At 40.8% G+C, this 20,768-nt stretch overlaps 1 protein-coding gene across 5 annotated transcripts in view; it reads left to right on the top strand.

Moving 5' to 3' along the window:
* SMAP1 (small ArfGAP 1) overlaps positions 1-20,768 on the top strand; it is a 187,415-nt gene that overhangs the window by 56,230 nt on the left and 110,417 nt on the right. For 4 of the 5 annotated variants that reach the window (XM_027972798.2, XM_027972796.2, XM_027972797.2 and 1 more), the window contains exon 2: positions 6,653-6,786. In XM_027972798.2, the coding sequence (XP_027828599.2) occupies positions 6,653-6,786 (134 nt within the window). Of the gene's footprint in view, positions 1-6,652; positions 20,252-20,768 lie in introns of those variants that run through there. The other variant, XM_060419926.1, reaches the window with a different exon arrangement.

Here is a 20,768-nt window from a genome sequence, read left to right as displayed (position 1 = left end):
ATAAGGGTGGTGTCATCTGCATATCTGAGGTTATTGATATTTCTCCCAGCAGTCTTGATTCCAGCTTGTGCTTCTTCCAGCCCAGTGTTTCTCATGATGTACTCTGCCTATGAGTTAAATAAACAGGACTCTGGTTAATCCTTGAAGATGAGGTAGGACTTGTGTGGTCACAAGCAGAACATTCTAGGCAAGAGAGGTGGTGTGCAGGAAAGTTTCAAGACTGGGTAACTGAGTTGTATTCAGGGGAAAGCAGTGAGTCTTTTCTGCTTTCTGGCTAACCGATTGGCTTCCTGAATGTAAGTAAGTTGCAGTAGTGCAAAATAAAGTTGCATCAAGATTACAGACGTGTTAAAGATGTGGAGTTGGGGACTGAAAGGGAGAAAGGGTTTAACAGGGCAATAGAATGAATAATGGGTCAGTGCCGCCCCCCCCCCCCACCCCCACCTGGTAGTGGAATTCAGGAGAAAGGAATTCTTCCTCTTTCCCTGCCTTCCAGCCAGGAGGTTACCTGTGCCCTCTCAGTTAACACATCTGCCCTAGCCCTGTTCTTCTTGACTTCTCGGAAAGTTTTGACACATTGACTATCTTTTTTTTTTTTTTAAACGCAGTCCTTCTCTGGTTTTTCACTGCTTTTCTTTTTTAAAAATTCTTATTGGAGTATAGTTAATTTGCCGTGTTGTGTTAGTTTCAGGTAGAGTAAAATGAGTCCGTTACAGTCACTAAGTTGTGTCTGGCTCTTTGTGACCCCTTGCGCTGTAGCACGCCAGGCTCCCTGTCCTTCACTGTCTCCCGGGATTTGCTCATGTCCGTTGATTTGGTGATGCCATCCAACCAATACATATATCCACTTTTTTTTAGATTATTTTCCTGTGTAGGTCATCACGGAGTAGTGATCAGTGTTTCTATGCTATGTAGTAGGTCCTTGTTTATCTGTGTTATGTATGGTAGCATGTATATGTCAAGTTGCCACCCCCCGCCCCATAAGTTTGTTTTCTACATTCGTGACTCTACTTTGTTTCGTAAATAAGTTCATTTTATTATTTTTCTACATTCTGCAAAAGTGGTATCAGATATTTGTCTTTCTCTGACTCCTATAGGTCCATCCATGTTGCTGCAAATGACATGATTTGATTCTTTTTATGGCTAAGTAACATTCCTTTGTGTATATGTAACACATCTTTTTTATCCATTCCTCTGTTGATGGATATTTAGGTGACTTCCTTCTCCCAGTTGTTGTAAGCAGTGCTGCAGTGAACACTGGGGTATCTCTTTGAATTATTGTTTTCTTTGGATATGCCCAGGAGTGGGATTGCTGGGTCATACGGTAGTTCTATTTTTATCAATTTTTAGTTTCTTAAGGAACCTCCATACTGCTCTTTATAGTGGTTGTACCAATTTTACATTCCCACCAGCAATGTAGGAGGGTGCTCTTTTCTCCACACCCTCTGCAGCATTTATTCTTTGTAGACTTTCTGATGATAACCATTCTGACTGGTGTGAAGTGGTATCTCATTGTAGTTTTGATTAGTATTTCTCTAATAATGAGCAATGTTGAGCATCTTTTCATGTGTTTGTTAGCCATCTGTATATCTCAAAAAAAGACTTTTAAAGCAGCCAAGGAGAAAAGGATGGTTGCCTGCAAAGGAACCCTCACTTGTTCAGTTGCTCAGTCGTGTCTGACTCTGCGATCCCCTGGATTGTAGCATGCCAGGCTTCCCTTTCCTTCACCATCTCCTGGAGTTTGACCAAACCAACTCTGTAGACCAGGAGAGTGGAATGACATTCTCAGAACACTGAAAGAGAAAAACTGTCACTCAGGACTACTCTACCCAGGAAAGTTACCCTTCAAATATGAAGGAGAAATAAATGCTTTCCCAGACAGGGAGAAGCTGAGGGAGTTTATGACCAGCAGACCTGCCTTATAAGAGATGTTGGAGGGGACCCTTCTACCTGAAATGGAAATGCAGATGTACACAAAACTTTGAGTAAAGGTGGCAGATATAAAATTGTGACTATATCAGAATAGTTTGTCAAACCATTATAGCATGCTGCTACTGCTAAGTCGCTTCAGTCGTGTCCAACTCTGTGCGACCCCAGAGACGGCAGCCCACCAGGCTCCCCCGTCCCTGGGATTCTCCAGGCAAGAACACTGGAGTGGGTTGCCATTTCCTTCTCCAATGCATGAAAGTGAAAAGTGAAAGTGAAGTCACTCAGTCGTGTCGACTCTTAGCGACCCCGTGGTCTGCAGCCCACCAGGCTCCTCCGTCCATGGGATTTGCCAGGCAAGAGTACTGGAGTGGGGTGCCACTGCCTTCTCTGACTATAGCATAAAGGTTAAAGGAAAAGAAAGCGGTAAAAATAACTGTAGCTACTTCAGTTTGGTAACAGAATCACAACATGAAAAGAAACAAGAAAAAGCATAAAATGGGAAGAAGAAAAGGACAGAACACATATGAGCAAATGCAGATAGATGCTCTCAGCAAGAAAAAGGACTGTTTTATCTGTGAGACATTTTATACACAAAGTAGTCTGGGTCTTGCTGTTGCCCCTGTGGCCTGTGAATGGCAGCACTGGTGTCTGGGCTAGTTTGTCAGGTTGCAGAGTCTCAGGCACTGTCTGGGGCCGCCAGATTTCATCGTGTCCCCCACTACATGCATGCGCCTTAGAGTTTGAGAGACACTGATCTGAAACTGATGCAGTTCTTTAACTTTTCTTGTTTTGAAACTTAGCTGCTGAAATAATTAGACCTTCCAGCTGTTCATCTATTTGTGTTTGCCTGTATCTGTCTTTTTGTTTACTTTAGATTTTTACGTAGACTTCAGGGGAGACTGTCCTGTTATGAGTGATGGAGTGTAGCTGGGGGAGGCAGCTGTGGCTGGAGGGGTCAGCAAAGTTGCCCAGAGCAGGTGGCATGTGACGGAGCGAGCCTGGCACCTCACAGCCTGCAGGAAGCATTGGGGCAGAGGGGGCAACGTGCAAAAGCAGGGAAGGCCAGGTCCGCTTGGACGAGGACTGAGGTCTTCTCCGTGGGGGCCAGGGTCGGCCCCTCTGTTGCCGCATGAGGCCTTTATTATATGGCTCCTCTGTCAGCTCCTGAAAGGTCCCCAGTTCTCTGACGCCCTGCCCTCTGCTCTGCCAGACTCCCCTGACCACCCTCACCTTATTCAGCCTTTGCTGAGATGTGTCCTGGTGTACTCTGTGTCAGTGGCTCCGGCCAGCGTGTAAGCTTCGTTTCAAGATTGGCGCCCTCTGTGAGACCTGCTTGCCTTCCCATGGCTTTGTCTCCTTGCCCCTGAAGAATGCCGGAGCGTGTAGCCCCTTCTCCAGGGGATCTTCCAGACCCAGGGATCGAACCTGGGTTTCCTGCGTTGCCGGCAGATTCTTTACCATCTGAGCCACCAGGGAAGCCTTTATATATATCACCTTGTGCTAAAATGTCCCATTTAACCAGGTTGATACGTGCAGTCTGTTCATTTCCATTGTTGTATACTTTTCTGTGGTATAGAGATAATCGTACTGTGAACATTTAAGTTGTCAATCTTTTTACAAATCATGCTACTGTAAATATTCTGGTTACACAGCTTCTTGAGTATATTTATGAGTTTCTTTGTAGTGTTTTTCAGCCTTGCTTGACTCTGACCCAGAGAAACAGCATTTTATAATATGACCTGATTTTTGTGTGTATGTGTGTCTGTACATATATATGTATATTACTGATTTTTAAAAAGTTTTAACAAAGTTATATTTACTCTTCGTCTGATGCACTTATACCATTTTCCTTCTACAAATAAATTCTGGTTGAGATTAAATTAATGAGTTGTGCCCTACTGTTTAAACTGTTGCTGACGGGTGTGTTGTGTATGTGTGAATGTGTGTGCATAGACATGTCATATTGTTTAAGATAAACATACGCATAAATTGAGAAACGTGTAAGCACATGTGTATGTGTTTTGTGTGTGTACGAGTAGAGTAGATTGTTGGTGGAAGGGTTTATTCTCTAGAACTGGACTAGATTTCACCAATTTTTAAAAAAATGGTTGCATCTATTTAAATTGGTATTGTCTCTTGAGTGTGAGGACTTAGCCTTTTATCATTGTGTCAGTGGTCTTATAAAGCATTTAGTTGGCACAGAATTGGTAAGTACTCAGTGAATTTATTGTTGTTCAGTCGATAAGTTGTGTCCGACTCTGTGACCCAATGGACTGTAGCCCTCCAGGCACCTCTGTCCATAAGGATTTCCAGGCAAAAATACTGGAGTGGGTTGACATTTCCTTCTCTGGGGGCATCTTCCCAACCCAGGGATTGAACCTTCACCTCCTACATTGGCAGGTGGATTCTTCACCACTAAGCCACCAGGGAAGCCTGTTTGGTGAATGAAAAGAAGAGTTTCATATTGATAATTGAATGACTGCCATGTCAAGCAACCACTATTTTATCAAGGCAATTTCAGGTAGATTTACAGGGCTAATTTTATAGAGTGCGTGTTCCATGTGTAACTTTGGTTAGACTTTTAAAGTATTTTTAGGAGTTCTTGATTATATTGTTCAGTTATGATAGTTTATGTTCTAAAGAAAGATACATTAAGAGAATTACATTATTATTTCAATATATAAAAAATGATTGGGGCTAAAGTTTCCCATAAATGATAACCAAGGTTTTTTTTCCTTCCTTGTAGGAATCAATAAAATGACTTTTATAGCCTTAATAAGATTTAAATACCATTTAACATTTAATTATATCTAGCTTTTGCTCAGTAGTAATATAGCCTTTGTTTCATATTGCTGCTAGCATTATCCTTGCATAAGGCTTTATGCCTTTCAGTCCCTTTCGTATCTTCCGTTGTTATAAAAACGCACCGCTGCATTGGGTGCTGCAGTTTTGTGCCCGCGTGGAGAGTTGCGTCGTATTCTGCAAGTTCTTTCAGTCACAGCATCCACATTAGGGAATCGTGTGAAGGTTTCCATTTGTATTTGGCTGAAGTTCTGGCAGATTATTTCCAGGGAAATCATTCTATTTTCACAAAAATGAAGCCCTTCTTGGAGTGTGTTGAAGATTTATTTCTGTTTGCTCATCATGCTCTGGACCCACTGCCTTTATAGGAGTTACTTTGAGGAAAGTTAAGATACAGTTGTTTTACAGACCAATATAGAAACTTCTCTAGAGGAAAAAGTGTTATATTTTGATGATCAGAATTTCTTAACATGGCAGTAACTTGCGTTAAGTAGTGCTTTAAAACTTTAAAAATATTTTCCGTAAACATCTCACCTAATTATTGAGGACAGCCATTCTAACTCCTTTGAACAGATGAGAAACTTAAGCTCTGTTACTAGGTCCAGTGTAATTTATGCAGCCCAGAAGTGGCTCAGTACATGAACAGCAGTGGTCTTTTGACCGCTAACTCATTTTGACACGGTTGGTAGTCAAATAGAGTCTTAAATAGAGCATGTCCCAGATGTTTGTCTGTTTTACATAACCTCTCTCCTAAGGAATTTTTGGAGAATGTGTTTAGTGTTAACTACATTGAAATTTTTAGCCTCGATGTTATTTTGTAGATTCTCATCTTTAGATAAAAAGTATGTACTTAAACAGAAGAAAACCTAAATTAAAAAAAAAACTTGATTTTTATTAATCTCTTACTGTATTTTTCATAATCAAGTCATTTAGAGAAATCTTATATATGAGCTTCTGAATATTTGATATAATTTCCAGATATTACTTTTATTTTCCATTTTACTTTAATTGTACGAGCAGTATGTGAAGATAATCATAAGAATTAAAATTATCAAGAAGTAGTACAGTCAAAGGTACGAAGAATAGTACAGCTAAGGCTTGTATCTTACATAGTTAGGTGAGTTTCTCTATGGTGTTTGAATCAGTTTTTTGACCCAAAGACTTAACATTTTGTAACACACCTCAGTTCATCTGTAACTTCTTAATCTCAGGGTTATATCTGAGATTTATTCATGTTGATAAAAGGCTTCTTGAGGCAGTCCTTTTTTAGTCTTGTAATTATTAATCATATTAATTGATAAAAATGTTCCCCTCCTCAAGGTGTTGATTGCAAAGTAGAAGTTATTATATAGTTTTAAAGGGCATTTTCCCTCACTTACCGTGAGAGAGTACATATTTTTATGCGTTTGTTGGCCATACATTTCTTATTCTGTAGATTACCCATTTGTATCTTTTTTGTCCATTTTTCTATTTAGGTTCATTGTCTGTGTTTTTAGTAATTTCTGTTTCATTTTAGAAAACCTCTTTGATTTTTACTTGTTGGTAGTCTTTTTAAACAATACCCAACACATTTAATAAAGGTCTTAACTTTACTGTGGGCTGTTACTACACCTGAATCAAATATGCTAGTGAAATAACTGTTCACATAAAGTAGTTTTAAATTCTTAGATTTTAGGGGAAGTTCCTAGGAAGGCAAAATTAGCAAACTGATTAAAGTTCTTGAAGGTTGATTTATAGCCTTTTAGCACAACCAAGACAAGTCTTCTTAGCAAGCTGCTGCTGTGCCATTTGAAAATTTGAGCCTGTGAATTCTGTAACCCTACATTATGATTGTATAAAAACCAGAATGCTTCTTATATGCTGTTATGATATTTTTTTAGTTTTTAATGCTAGCTTTTCTTTGTTTCTTCTCTGCAATCAGGTCCTCGATGGGCTTCCTGGAATATTGGTGTGTTTATTTGCATCAGATGTGCTGGCATCCATAGGAATCTTGGGGTTCATATATCCAGGGTCAAGTCAGTCAACCTAGACCAGTGGACACCAGAACAGATCCAGGTAAACATTCCCCTACAGAGAAATTATTTAAAATGGATTTAAGAGCTTTAATCCTTTTTGCATCTAAGGATTAACACCGTAAAGTAGTGTAATGAAACATGGTATATGCCACATAGAAAATTTGAGCGTTACCTTGAACTGTCAGTTCACAGATGTTTATTTTTTCTTGGTTCTGTAGTAAGTCAATTTTTAATGTAGTTTTATCTAAAATGTTGCTTTTGAAGTATTTAAAAAATAAATTCTTTTCCTGTGCTGATGAGATTTGCGGGTATAATTCCGTAGTCTGTTTTGCTTTGCAGTCAGTAGAGGGCACCTGAGTAAAGACGAAGAGCAAACCGCCTCTGTCGGGAAGGAAGGGCTTCCTTCCGTGCAGGAGTGGGCGTTCTCCACTCTCAGACAAGTCATAGGAGCTGGAAGACAGCCCATTTAGCCAGTGCTCTTCTCGTGACTGGACTTGTTTGGAGCGGTTTAGTTTTTTAGAGATAAATTTACACTTTTAAGGGCTTGCCATTTTTCTAGTGACAGTATTAAATTTTCAAAATCATACTTTCTAATCCTTAAGGTTAATTGCTAATGTAAAAATGATTATTTCTACTGGTTATATTTATAGTTCACAGTGAAATTTCATGTCTTTTTCTTATACCCTTTTCAAATTACTTATAGTCAGCATGAAATCTAACTTTACAAGTGTATGTAGTTGAACCTCAGTGATATACACATATAGCTCACAATCATAAAACAAATATAACACACAAATTGACATGGATATGTGAAGTAAGCGTAGAAATTACAGAATAGAATGCTGGGAGAGAGTGATCATTAAAAAAGGTACATAGACTTGGTTAAAGAAAGTACAGCTTCTATACTGAAGACATTTATACCAAAGTAAATACTAGATGTAGCAAAAATTTTGATATTAAAAAACTAAACCTCAAAAATACTCAAAGGAAAAAAATAGGATAGAGATCTTCAGGACATTAAGTCAAGCATAATTAATTAGTTTAGTCTTGGGTTAGTTTTTTAACTTTTTGTTGGCTAGAATTGAAAAGGAAATATGCAACTGTCTTTTCGAGATCCTTGAGAAAATTTACTTAAGGAAGCAGAGCTTTTTGAACATTTTGTTTTAAGGCAGTGTTCTTAGTAACATCTCTGTAGTAACTATGGTAACAGATTTTCATGAGATTGTTTCTTAAGTTGTCATCAAGAGAACATGAAGTGTAGCTTGAAAATGTCACTTGAGTTTGTAATGGTTGTGAAGATACAGAACACTCAAGACCAAATGTGTTGCCTTTTTAATGGTTCATTTCAAATCAAGGAGAAAACATGGAATCCCCAGACAATTAAATTCTCCAGAAATATTATTTTTCTCAACTAGGCTGTTGAAAGGAGCTGAGTAGCAGGTTCTTTGAGGTGGACAGCTGTTCTTTTCTAGTAGTTTAGGGCATAACTTCCCAATCAGAGCACTATAGTTTACTGGTTTTCTGGGGGATCGGTTATAAAGCAAGATACTGTTTATTAAATATGTAAGGATCTCGAAAGCAATTACTAAGTCGTGTACAGTCTTTGAAGTTCTGTTTGAACACTTATTTGTATGTCAGCTTCTTCAAATAAGAATTACTATTTTTGAATGCCAGACTTTTGACGAGTACTTCTCACGGGGATGTGCTGTGTGTCTTCATAAGCCTCAGGGCGCCTCCTGCAGTTGAGGAGAGTGAGGTTAGAGTGCGTGCCTGCGAAATCAAGTTGAGAAGACAGTGAGGTTCACTTTAAAGAAAAGAAGGGTGGGTCAGCCTAGTCACAAGGACAGGTGAGCCCGCCGGTGTTCTTGTGTGGGCCACGTCAGTGCCTGCAGGCAGAGCCAGAGTTGTTCTTTAAAATCAGTTCTGGACTGCTGTGTACTGAAAAAGAGACAGTGGTTGGCAAAGACCCCGAGGCTCCATACTGAGGAGCACAGGCTTTGTTTGGGCAGCTGGTTCCCGAGAGGCAGTAGAACAGGGTGGCTGAGAAAGCTGTCTGTGGAGTCGGACTCCGGGGTAGCGCGGGCGGTCCTGGCAGGGCGCCTTGCCTCGGGTGCCGCGGTGCCCGTGTCTGAGGGGCAGCAGTCCCAGTGCCCTCTGGCGCGGCTGTGCGGTAATACGGGTGATACGGGCACAGCGTTCTAACACTAGTGGGCTCACTGGGTGTTGAAGTACAGTTGATTTACGGTATTGTACGGTTTTCAGACCGGCACGTCTTGAACACTCCGTCACACTGGCTTGTCAGTTCCTAGGGGATTGGTCTGTTTTGTTCGCTGTGCAGGAGCCTCAGGATTGCTGCTTTGAGGATCTTCCCAGTCTCTTTTTTTCCTTTGGCCGCTGCCCTGTGGCCTATGGGATCTTAATCCAACTTTGGCTTTTATATTTTACTTAAAAAAAAATAAAGTGTATTAAAAATGAGGTATAATTACAGAGCAAATACAGGTAAAAGTGAGTTTTATGTACCTTGCGAAAGGTCTATACAGTTGTTTACCCGTGTCCTTGGGGAACTGGTCCAGGACCCCTTCACATGCTGACATCTGTGGATTCTCGAGCCCTTCACCTAAAATGGTGGAGTTTGAGGCTATGATACTGTATATGCACCACATATATAGTGTCTGGGAGTCAGTTTTTAGGGCATCTGTCAGAGCTGTGTTAGAATTGCTGTCTGCTTCCTTTTAAAAGAAAATAATATATCTACCAAAGCTTATTAGTATGGAAATAGAGTTATTCACCTTAAATTATAATAAAAATTTGTTTTGAATGGTGGTTCATAGATGAAATGTCTTTGATCTTGGGTTTATTGTTGGGTACTTCTCAAATTTTTGGAAAGGATCAATGTGTTATAAAATAAAAGCCATCATATTTATAAAAGTATTATTTTTAGTTTTGTACTGGTTCATTAATCCTAAGTCTTGATTACCTTTTCCCCTCACTGTTTAAAAATTCTTCATTCATTTTTCATTGTCTGTATTGAAGGAATTAAAATGAAGAATACACTAAACAGCAAGGCCCTAGTGTAACACTATACTCAATCTCCTATAAGAAACCACAGTGGAAAAGAATATGCAAAATAGTATATATATGTGTGTATGTGTATAACAATCACTCGCTTTGCCGTGTACCAGAAAATAACATTGTAAATCAACTGTACTTTCATTAAAAAATACAATTAAAAAAAAGAAATGAGGATTAGAAAAGAATAAAGTTTCTTGGCTCACTTTGTAGAGAATTGTGTAAATTGTGCTGCCTAATAAAACATCCTAGTGAGACTTTGTCCGCATTGGAAAGTATACTTCATGCATTTGGTGTTTTTATTGGTAACTTTAGACCACTTTCCATGGTCACTTTGGGACTACTTTTCATGGTAACTTTTGGTAACATTTTTCATACTTTATAATCTGTAAATGTTTTAGTAATATTCTCTCACATGATCTTTGTTTAGGACTTCCTGGTGACATTTGTTGATAAGGTGTCAGTACGTGGCATTTTGCAGGGTGGAGCACCAAGCACACACGACTGCAGTGCATTCATTCCAGTCTCCTTAGGCACGGTACGCCTGCCTTCAGCGCTCTGTAGGCACTTTCCTTCCATGTCTTTATACCTTGCCCCTTTGTACTGTGGCTTTGACCACACTTTGGCCCAGAGGGAGAAGTCTTTGAACTGAGCTCTCCTCACATCATTGTTTGCTCTTGCATCAGAAGAACAGAGGCTTTCCTCACTCTCGCTTTCTGTCCACCCTCCTCCGAGCATCTCTGCTCTAACTTCAGGAGCTGGCTCTCTTGTTCTAGGGACAGAGTGGGAGAAGGTGGTGGTGCTGGTTTCTCGGCCTTTGTTTCCATTCTCAGCTTCCTTTCTGCTTTTCTACCTAATTAAAGAAGTTATATTCATTTGGAGGCATCTTTAAACGCTTTCTTCCTCTTTGAAACCTGCTGTCTTGCCCCCTGCCTCCACAAAAGTTTGCCTTGTAGCCTTTGAACCTCGACAGACAGCCCTCAACCCCGCGATGCCGGTTCACTCACTTGTTCACCAGCGAGCGTTCACCGACTGTTCACAGTGCCAGCCACTGTCCTCCAGGGGCTTGCCCTGACCTTCTTGCAGCAGCTGGATTTCTTGAGCAGGGTCTCTCCCTGCTGTCTCACTCCTCTACCCGACTGGCCTCTGCTGACTCGCCTTTACTCTGCCTCTCTGCTGGGTCTGTGCTCACAAAGGGTGCAGTTAACGCTTGTGGCCATGTCCATGCCACCCAAGTGGTCCCTGCTTCCCTGACATGCCTCACTGCCTTCTTGAAGCTTTTTCTGTGTAAGAGAATCTAAAATTACTAACCCTTATCCTCTGTTTTGTTTCATTATTTAGTTGCTGTGTTTTTCTTTTTTTTAAACTTTTTTTCCTGCTTTTCCCTATGCAGTTTTTCCTTTAGCCTTTTTGCTAATTTGTCTTGCTCCAAGGGAAAACTCAGTTACTCTCATGGATTCAGTTGTTATTTTTCTGTGCAGATGATTTCCCCCTCTTTCTAGTAGTGACCTCTTTAAAGTATCAGTTCTTTTAAATTTTCTATTTGAAACCTTTGGCATTCATGAATTTAAGAAACGTGCCTCTTGAGAAACCTATATACAGGTCAGGAAGCAACAGTTAGAACTGGACATGGAACAACAGACTGGTTCCAAATAGGAAAGGAGTACGTCAAGGCTGTATATTGTCACCCTGCTTGTTTAACTTATATGCAGAGTACATCACGAGAAACGCTAAACTGGAAGAAGCACAAACTGGAATCAAGATTGCCGGGAGAAATATCAATAACCTCAGATACACAGATGACACCACCATTATGGCAGAAAGTGAAGAGGAACTAAAAAAAAGCCTCTTGATAAAAATGAAAGAGGAGAGTGAAAAAGTTGGCTTAAAGCTCAACATTCAGAAAACGAAGATCATGGCATCTGGTCCCATCACTTCATGGGAAATAGATGGGAAACAGTGGAAACAGTGTCAGACTTTATTTTTGGGGCTCCAAAATCACTGCAGATGGTGATTGCAGCCATGAAATTAAAAGACGCTTGCTCCTTGGAAGTTATGCCAACCTAGATAGCATATTGAAAAGCAGAGACATTACTTTGCCAACAAAGGTCCATCTAGTCAAGGCTGTGGTTTTTCCTGTGGTCATGTGTGGATGTGAGAGTTGGACTGTGAAGAAAGCTGAGTGCCGAAGAATTGATGCTTTTGAATTGTGGTGTTGGAGAAGACTCTTGAGAGTCCCTTGGACTGCAAGGAGATCCAACCATTCTGAAGGAGATCAACCCTGGGATTTCTTTGTAAGGAATGATGCTAAAGCTGAAACTCCAGTACTTTGGCCACCTAATGTGAAGAGTTGACTCATTGGAAAAGACTCTAATGTTGGGAGGGATTGGGGGCAGAGGAGAGGGGGACGACTGAGGATGAGATGTCTGGATGGCATCACTGACTCGATGGACGTGAGTCTGAGTGAACTCCGGGAGTTGGTGATGGACAGGGAGGCCTGGCGTGCTGCGGTTCATGGGGTTGCAAAGAGTCAGACACGACTGAGCGACTGAACTGAACTGAACTGAACTGAAGAAACCTTGGATATCCTTCAGTTTAGCTTTAGTTCAGTCGCTCAGTCGTGTCCCACTCTTTGCGACCCCATTGACTGCAGCACACCAGACCTCCCTGTCCATCACCAACTCCCAGAGCCTGCTCAAACTCATGTCCATCGAGTCAATGATGCCATCCAGCTGTCTCTGCCTCTGTCATCCCCTTCTCCTGCCTTCAGTCTATCCCAGCATCAGAATCTTTTCCAATGTGAATATCCTTAGCATGGTAATTGGTAATTTTCCCAAGTATGTTCGGTGAGGCTGGAGTTAGCCCTGTCAGTTGATTCCATGACACTGGAATTTCAGCATGGGCGTACATTATCTATTCATATTTGTGTTTCAAGAACTCTTGTGAAATAATAAAAAATCTTGTTGCTTTGTAAAAAATGCTTTTCATAAAACAAAGAAAGCCAACTGCTAATACTATGATAGACTTTAAGAGAAAGGAATAGATACAACTAGGTACGCAGTTTTTTTTTTTTTTGCTAGATAACATGATACATTTGAGTAGAATAAAGAGCAGAATATCGTTAACTGTTGTTCTTTAACAGTATCAGTGAAGCCTAGCTGTTTTATACAGAAACAGGAAAAAAGGATTTATTAAACTGTTTCAGTGTTTCAATATGCGAAACTTTGGCCACAGTCATAGGAATTAATGTGTGTACTTAGAAATGTTGAGATTGGTAGGTGTCTGTTTACCTGTTGGGTGATACATCTAAAATTTAAACAGTCATCTGGTTGTCTCGACTGGCTTGCTTTCCTGTGCGTTTTTTTCCCGTCAGTTCTTAATTTTTTCATTGCTTCTGTTGCTTTCCATTTTTTGTCCTTTTCTCCCTGTGTTCCTTTATACTTGTAAAGTTCCAAAAGTATAGCCGCCATAGGAAGTCTGACTTAAGCTAGTGTGTATGGATGTTCCAAGCTAATATGTGCTGAAACTAGAAAGCAGTATTTTTCAGTGTTGAGACTGTTCCAAACTGAAATGAATTGCCTTTGGAGTTTGCCATCACTGGGATGGTGTGTGCAGAGGCTGGACATGCACCTGGAGATGCAGGTGGGGTTCAAGCCTTGGATGGCAGGTGAGGAGCAGGCTCAGTGACTGAATTCTCTTCCATTTTTGAGATTCTTGGGTGGTATGCTCAAATCTTATTTGGTTGCCACAGAAGTTCAAAAATCATTTTCATTATATGCATTAGAATAAAAACAACATACCACAATTACAGATGTGATTCAGATTTTTCCAAGAGATTCAAATTTTTCCAAGAGTCAAATTCTACCCCAAAGGATAAGACTTCTCTGAAATCTCCAATGATTCAAAAGAATGTGACAAGATTCTTGGGTTAAATCAGAAAGACAGGTTCTAAAAGTGTTTTGGATAAACTTTTTTGCTCTTCTTATTTTCTTTCATAAGGAGAAAATCACCAGCTAAATGCATAGAGATTTCTCTGATAACCTTGTCATTCCCAAAGAAACCTACAGTAAGGTAACTTGGTGCAGCCTTTAGTTTAATTTATGTCATAACATTAACCAGTTTGTCTTCATTTAAATTTTTGGTTTCTCTTAGAAAAGTATTTTCTCTAAGGAAGCGAAAATCATGGGTTTCTGTTGATCTTCATCAGTAAGCCTTACTGAGTTCTGTCAGCTCAGCTTGAATTCCTGATCTGGCCCAATCAGAGAGAGTAGGCAAAAGGGACTTGATAGTTACTTTCCCTACTTCTTTGTAGCTGGAAAAGCAACTGAAATGACAGGCACTTCTCATGCTGTGGTCATGTTGTGTGCATCTGCAGTGGTAAAATAGGTGTGTAAAAGACTTAAGAGGTGGGAGGTGATAGTGGCCAGGGGTCAAAGTGGCTAAGCACACTGAAGAGGTTTTCTCTTCCTTGACTTTCTGACATAGTATGTTTTGGATGAAGTTATAATAAATTTTATTCCTGAAAGTGTATTGATTTTGTGAAATAAAATGACTTGCAGTTGATGAAACCAGTCTGCTCTGAGCTCCCTCTTCATTCTTTAATAAAATGGAAACCTGGAACTAGAGTATTGTGGACAGCTGAACCTTAAGTTTTACTTGAATCATGAGGTTGTACAGGTTGGTTTTACTGGGACAGAATCCAAGAATGTATCAGATCGATCCTTTCTCTGGGCCTGGTCTTAGCTGTTAGTGAGTAATTAAATTGTCAATGCATTGCAAAAAAAAAAAAAAAATGACATTATGACACCATTTTAAGTCTTTAGATGCAGGTGAAATCAGTTATTACGTTTTCCTGAGAGCTCTGCAGGGGAGAAAGATGCATTAAATAAGACATTATTAACACTAATTGTACCTGTGTTTCTTTTTTTTTTTTTTTTTTAGTAAGGCTATCAGAAAATGTAAAACCCTGCCCTGTAACTGCCTCATTTTCTGTTTCACAGTGGTGATTAGATGTGTTGTTTGCCTGGAGCCACTGCAGCTCTCTTTTGCTAGATGGTTGCGTGATCTGTCTTTTTTAGTACTTTTATGTTTGACCTATCTCTTTCTTGAAACATAGGTTTTTTTAGACAGGAAATGCCTGTATGTGGTATGTTCTTTTAACATGTAGTTTCAAAATTTTTATTTCAGTGACATTCAAAAAATTTTTTTTATTCCAGTGACTTTTTAAAAATGAAGTTTTTAGTATCCTGTTTCCTTGTTTGAGTTTCCTGTTTCATTGACCCTCTTACCTGGATTTGGGTCTTCATTGCCTGACACTAATCTTTGTCACTTTCTCTTAGATACTTTTCATTACTTTTTATTTCCATTAAGTTTCTTTTCTTCTTCTTTTGCCTGTCCAGAGTTTTACCATTTGCCGTGTTTATTTGTTCTGATCTATTTAATTTTGTATCCACTTTTGAATTTTTAAAAAACTTCTAATTCTTTCCTGAGTTTTTCTTTTAATTCTGTGTATTTCTGATTTCTGATTTAGTTGCTCTTTAATAACATCATGTGTCGTTGGACTCATTTATATATTCTTTGTTAACTTGTATTTATGGCTTTCAGTTTGTTCTGATTAGTAGTCTGTGGTTTTGATCTGTTTTCAGGGTATGTTTGTTCTTATGTGGCTTCACTGTTAGAGACATTGTTCCACATCTTATTCTCCTCTTCTGACAACTTTGTATGACATTTGACCTTGACTATTTTCTGTTGATCATTTTTATGTGACATTGGTTTTTCATTACCTTTAAAAGGAATTAATATTCAAAATAGCTTTTCTAACCACACAGACCTGTCTCTTCAGTTGTTTTCATGTGTTTAAAACATAAAGCCACTTGTTTTCTCCCACTTTTATCGGAACCTTCTCCTCCTTTATCTCCATGATTCCTGTCCTGCTCCATTTTGAATCATTTCCCAGGAGTTTCTGTTCAGTGTAGGGCCCTTTCCTGACAGGGAGATTTGGTGGTTCTTGTGGGGTCTCTCCCAGTTCGCAGCTTCTTGCACTTCCTTGCTGCTGGGGTGGGTGAAATCCCTCTCAGCTTCCTGTGCCATCTTCCTCTCGGTTCACAGTAATTTCCACTGTCTTAGTCTTCTGTTCTCAGACCCACTCAACACCTCCTTAGGTGTTGCTGGCACATCTGCTGGTCATTATGCCTCACCCCTACCTAATGGCATCTAGGGATTTGTGGGTTTCTTCCATTACTGCCATGCCAAAGAATGCCAAAGAATGCTCAGACTACCACACAATTGCACTCATCTCACATGCTAGTAAAGTAATGCTCAAAATTCTCCAAGCCAGGCTTCAGCAATACGTGAACCGTGAACTCTTGATGTTCAAACTGGTTTTATAAAAGGCAGAGGAACCAGAGATCAAATTGCCAACATCTGCTGGATCATGGAAAAGCAAGAGAGTTCCAGAAAACATCTATTTCTGCTTTATTGACTATGCCAAAGCCTTTGACTGTGTGGATCACAATAAACTGTGGAAAATTCTGAAAGAGATGGGCATACCAGACCACCTCACCTGTCCCTTGAGAAACCTATATGCGGGTCAGGAAGCAACAGTTAGAACTGGACATGGAACAACAGACTGGTTCCAAACAGAAAAAGGAGTACGTCAAGGCTGTGTATTGTCACTCTGCTTATTTAACTCATATGCAGAGTACATCATGAGAAACACTGAGCTGGAAGAAGCACAAGCTAGAATCAAGATTGCCAGGAGAAATATCAGTAACCTCAGATATGCAGGTGATACCACCCTTATGACAGAAAGTGAAGAGGAGCTAAAAAGCCTCTTGATGAAAGTGAAAGAGGAGAGTGAAAAAGTTGGCTTAAAGCTCAACATTCAGAAAACGAAGCTCATGGCATCCGGTCCCATCACTTCATGGGAAATAGATGGGGAAACAGTGGAAACTGGCTGACTTTATTTTTTTGGGCTCCAAAATCACTGCAGATGGTGAATGCAGCCATGAAATTAAAAAATGCTTACTCCTTGGAAGGCAAGTTATGACCAACCTAGACACTGAAGTGAAGAAGAAGAAGTGAAGTCGCTCAGTCGTGTCCAACTCTTTGTAACCCCATGGACACCAGGCTCCTCCGTCTGTGGGATTTTCTAGGCAAGAGTGCTGAAGTGGGTTGCCATTTCCTTCTCCAGGGAATCTTCCCGACCCAGGGATCGAACCCAGGTCTCCTGCATTGTAGACAGACGCTGTACTGTCTGAGCCGCCAGGGAAGCCCACCTAGGCACTAGGCAGCATAGTAAAAAGCAGAGACGTGACTCTGCCAGCCAAGGTCCGTCTGGTCAAGGCTGTGGCTTTTCCTGTGGTCATGTATGGATGTGAGAGCTGGACTGTGAAGAAGGCTGAGCACCGAAGAATTGATGCTTTTGACCTGTGGTGTTGGAGAAGCCTCTTGAGAGTCCCTTGGACTGCAAGGAGATCCAACCAGTCCATTCTAAAGGAGATCAGTCTTGCGTGTTCATTGGAAGGACTGATGCTGAAGCTGAAGCTCCAATACTTTAGCCACCTCATGCGAAGAGCTGACTCATTTGAAAAGACCCTGATGCTGGGGAAGATTGAGGGCAGGAGGAGAAGGGGACGACAGAGAATGAGATGCTTGTATGGCATCACTGACTCGATGGACATGGGTTTCAGTGGACTCTGGGAGTTGGTGACGGACAGGGAGGCCTGGCGTGCTGCGGTTCACAGGGTCGCAAAGAGTCGGACACGACTGAGCTACTGAACTGAACTGAACTCCATTACTACATTTCACTGTAAATATTGTGTATGGGTTTTGGTTTCTTTAATCTAGTTCTTCTTTCTGTGTTTTTTGGTAAGGAGCTTCTCTGAACTTCAAAAACCATCAGTGCTGTTACAACATTCCCATGACAAGTAATATTTAATAGAGCAAAATTGCCATTAAAACAGTTAATTTGAAGCACTCCATGATTTAACCACATTTCACCTGTGTGTGTTAGAACATTGTTTAACCTCTCAAAATTTTGTGTTTTGCTGTGCTTAGTTGCTCAGTTGTGTCTTGACTCTTTGCGACCCTGTAGATAGTAGCCTGCCAGGCTCCTTTGTCCATGGGATTCTCCAGTCAAGAATACTAGAGTGGGTTGCTATGCCCTCTCCTAGGGGATCTTCCCAACCAGGGATTGAACCCAAGTCTCCTGTATTTCAGGCAGATTCTTTACCATCTGAGCTGTAGAGAATCCCAAGAACATTGGAGTAAGTATCTATCCCTTCTCCAGGAGATCTTTCTGACCGAGGAATTGAACCAGGGTCTCCTGCATTGCAGGCAGATTCTTTACCAGCTGAGCTACCAGGGAAGCCCCTCAAGGTTTTGACCCTTAGATAAATTTCCATAGTGTCGTATAGAATCAGACACATAAGAAGCTTTCAGTACACAATTCTTGGTACACAATTCCTGGGGTCAAGAGACCCCAGGTCAAGCAACTTTTTTTCTTATTTAATGGGAGGAGTGCTCGTTATAGTTCCATCAAGCTGATGAAATTTCTCAAACTGTGGCTTCATGTATATACTGAACTTTTTAAGTTGACTGAGATTCAACTTATACTGATTCCTTGCCGGGGTCATGATATGTGTCTGTGTCCTCAGAAGCAGAGCGAGGTGGCAGCACATTGCTGGGGTGTCTTTTACCTGCAGGTGCAGAGGGGAGTAAATATGGCACTGTCTATAACAACATGTAATCTGTGAGATTCAGTGGAGGGTTTGCATTTTAAACAATCCACTGGAGGAAATTTAAAAAAAAATCCTTTTTTTGAATTTGAATGTGCAAGATTGTGATTTTTCTGTTGATTTTCTTAATTGTTTTTGAGGTTAAACTTTCAACAATATCAGTAATAGAATTTCCTTTTCCTAGTGACTGGCTGTAGTTCTTGGATCAAAGCAGTGAACAAAGTGGTGAGATGTTACTTAGTGGAAGTCACTCCTTAATCCCGTTAATTCCATTTTGGCTAGTCTAGGTGGACTGAGAGGATAGCCAAAGGAATCACAAGCCTCTTGAAGATAAGGACGTATATCCCGGAGTGGGTGCTTACGTAGGGCAGGAATTTGTTGGGTGGCAGTGAATGACTTCCTGTGGAGCGCATCATCTGGGAACACGATTATTTTGTTTGTTGCGTCACGCACAGCAGTTTGAGTCCTGCTTGGTGTGACTGGAGAGTGACTGAGAACAGCATTTGTGGTGGAAGTCCTGGCCTGGTACTCTGTAGGCTTGGGCTCGGGGATAGGCTTGATGGCTCGGAGATCTTCAGCGCACAGAGCATCTTCAGCACGTTCCTTAGGAGTGGCTCCTTTTTTCCCTCTTAAAAAAATATTACCAGTATCCAGTGACATTGCAAGTTCTAAACATGTCTTTTAAATGTCTCATTACTATTTTTGACATTGACCTTTGTTTATCAGTTTCTAAAAGCATACAGCAGTGTGCAGAGGGACTTCTAGGCAGGAAGACAGAAAAAGTATGTAGTGTTTGAGAAAGTGAAGTAGAAGAGACTGGTGCGGTTATAGGGGCAGAGGTGAGAGTTGCAGGCTGGGGCTGGTTTGGCCTTGGTCCTGTGAGGGGTGGCTTATGGAGGGACAGCCTCGGGAGCTTGTAATGAGGTCTAAGTTGAAGAGCAGTGTCTAATATCATGTTCTTCTAAGAACATAAGTCCAACGGGCCTGTTCCTGCAGTGGCCTTGGCAGTGGTGACTGAATCTTGAGCTAACGCAGTGGTGACAAGGTTGATTCCGGGTGAACCTGCACAGATATGAAAGTGAGAGTCCCTGAGTCTTCTGATAGAAGAGGCAAGAGTCCAGATGCCGCCTGCTGGGCCTGAACACCTAGGACAGGAGCAGTGTTACTCCTAGGCTTCAGACCGTGTGAATTGCAGAGACAGCTGCGATCATAAAAGGCTGTCACATGAAACTTTTCCAGTTTTGTCACAACAGTGTTTAATTTTCTTGCTTAAAAGAAAAGGAGTCCATTCTCTGAATTTGTTAGTAGCCAGCCAGTGCTGCAGCATATGAATTGTGATCTGAGAATATCTAGAAATTGTGAAAAATAAGAAAACTGGTACCTCTGATTCCACATCATCATCTAACAATTTTAAGTTTTAAATATGTGTGGTTTACTTACTTTGTTCTTAAAAACAAAGAGACAGAAAGAGGTCAGCTCTCCATAAATACAGTTTCATGAAAACTGAAGGAATGGACTCTGTATTAAATATTTCCAAAGAGTTCCTGAGACCAAAACTGGTGGCCCTTCTTTTCCAGCAGCTGGAACCCCAAAGATCTTGAAACCAGTCCTGAAAAGCTTGCTTCTATGCAGGAAATCCTGGTGGCTTTTGAGAGGAAGATAGAAAACTATTCTGGAAAATTGCAAGTGGTAGTAGAGGTGAGTCACTGACATGAAGAATAACCAGGGACTACAAGGGCTCACTTTCTTTGTTTAATTATGAGATTAAAAATAATAATATTATATATATATGTTCAGCTAGGGAAATTTGAAATTTTTATTCTTTGTGTTCTAAATATGAATAGAAAATAATAGAGCAAGTAATGTTCCCTCTCCCACACAGAACCAAACACGTTGGAATCCTAAGCAAAAACAAGTAATTTGAAATTTCACTATTACCATCAGTGAAAGCAACAGTCATGAAAGTATTGATCCTGGGAAAACATGTGGTAAATAAATGCTGTATTGATGTTCTGATTGTACTTTGAGTGTCAGCTGTTCTTGGGTGGGGTTTTTAAACCGTGTTAATTGTACTCGGTCTGATGGCCTGTTCTCTTGGTGGAGGTGGAACGCCCCGGTGAGGGCGAGCGCCTTGCCCTGCGGGTGCCCTAGCTGAGCGCCCTCCGGATAGGACCTTATCTAGGGGCAGTGCAGGACTGCTGCGGCCCTCGTGGTT

The sequence above is a fragment of the Ovis aries genome, chromosome 9, assembly GCF_016772045.2.
Source record: "Ovis aries strain OAR_USU_Benz2616 breed Rambouillet chromosome 9, ARS-UI_Ramb_v3.0, whole genome shotgun sequence".
In the NCBI taxonomy this organism is placed as follows: Eukaryota; Metazoa; Chordata; class Mammalia; order Artiodactyla; family Bovidae; genus Ovis; species Ovis aries.
The sequence above is the reverse complement of the archived record's forward strand: the minus strand, read 5'-3'. Positions and strand labels throughout refer to the sequence as shown.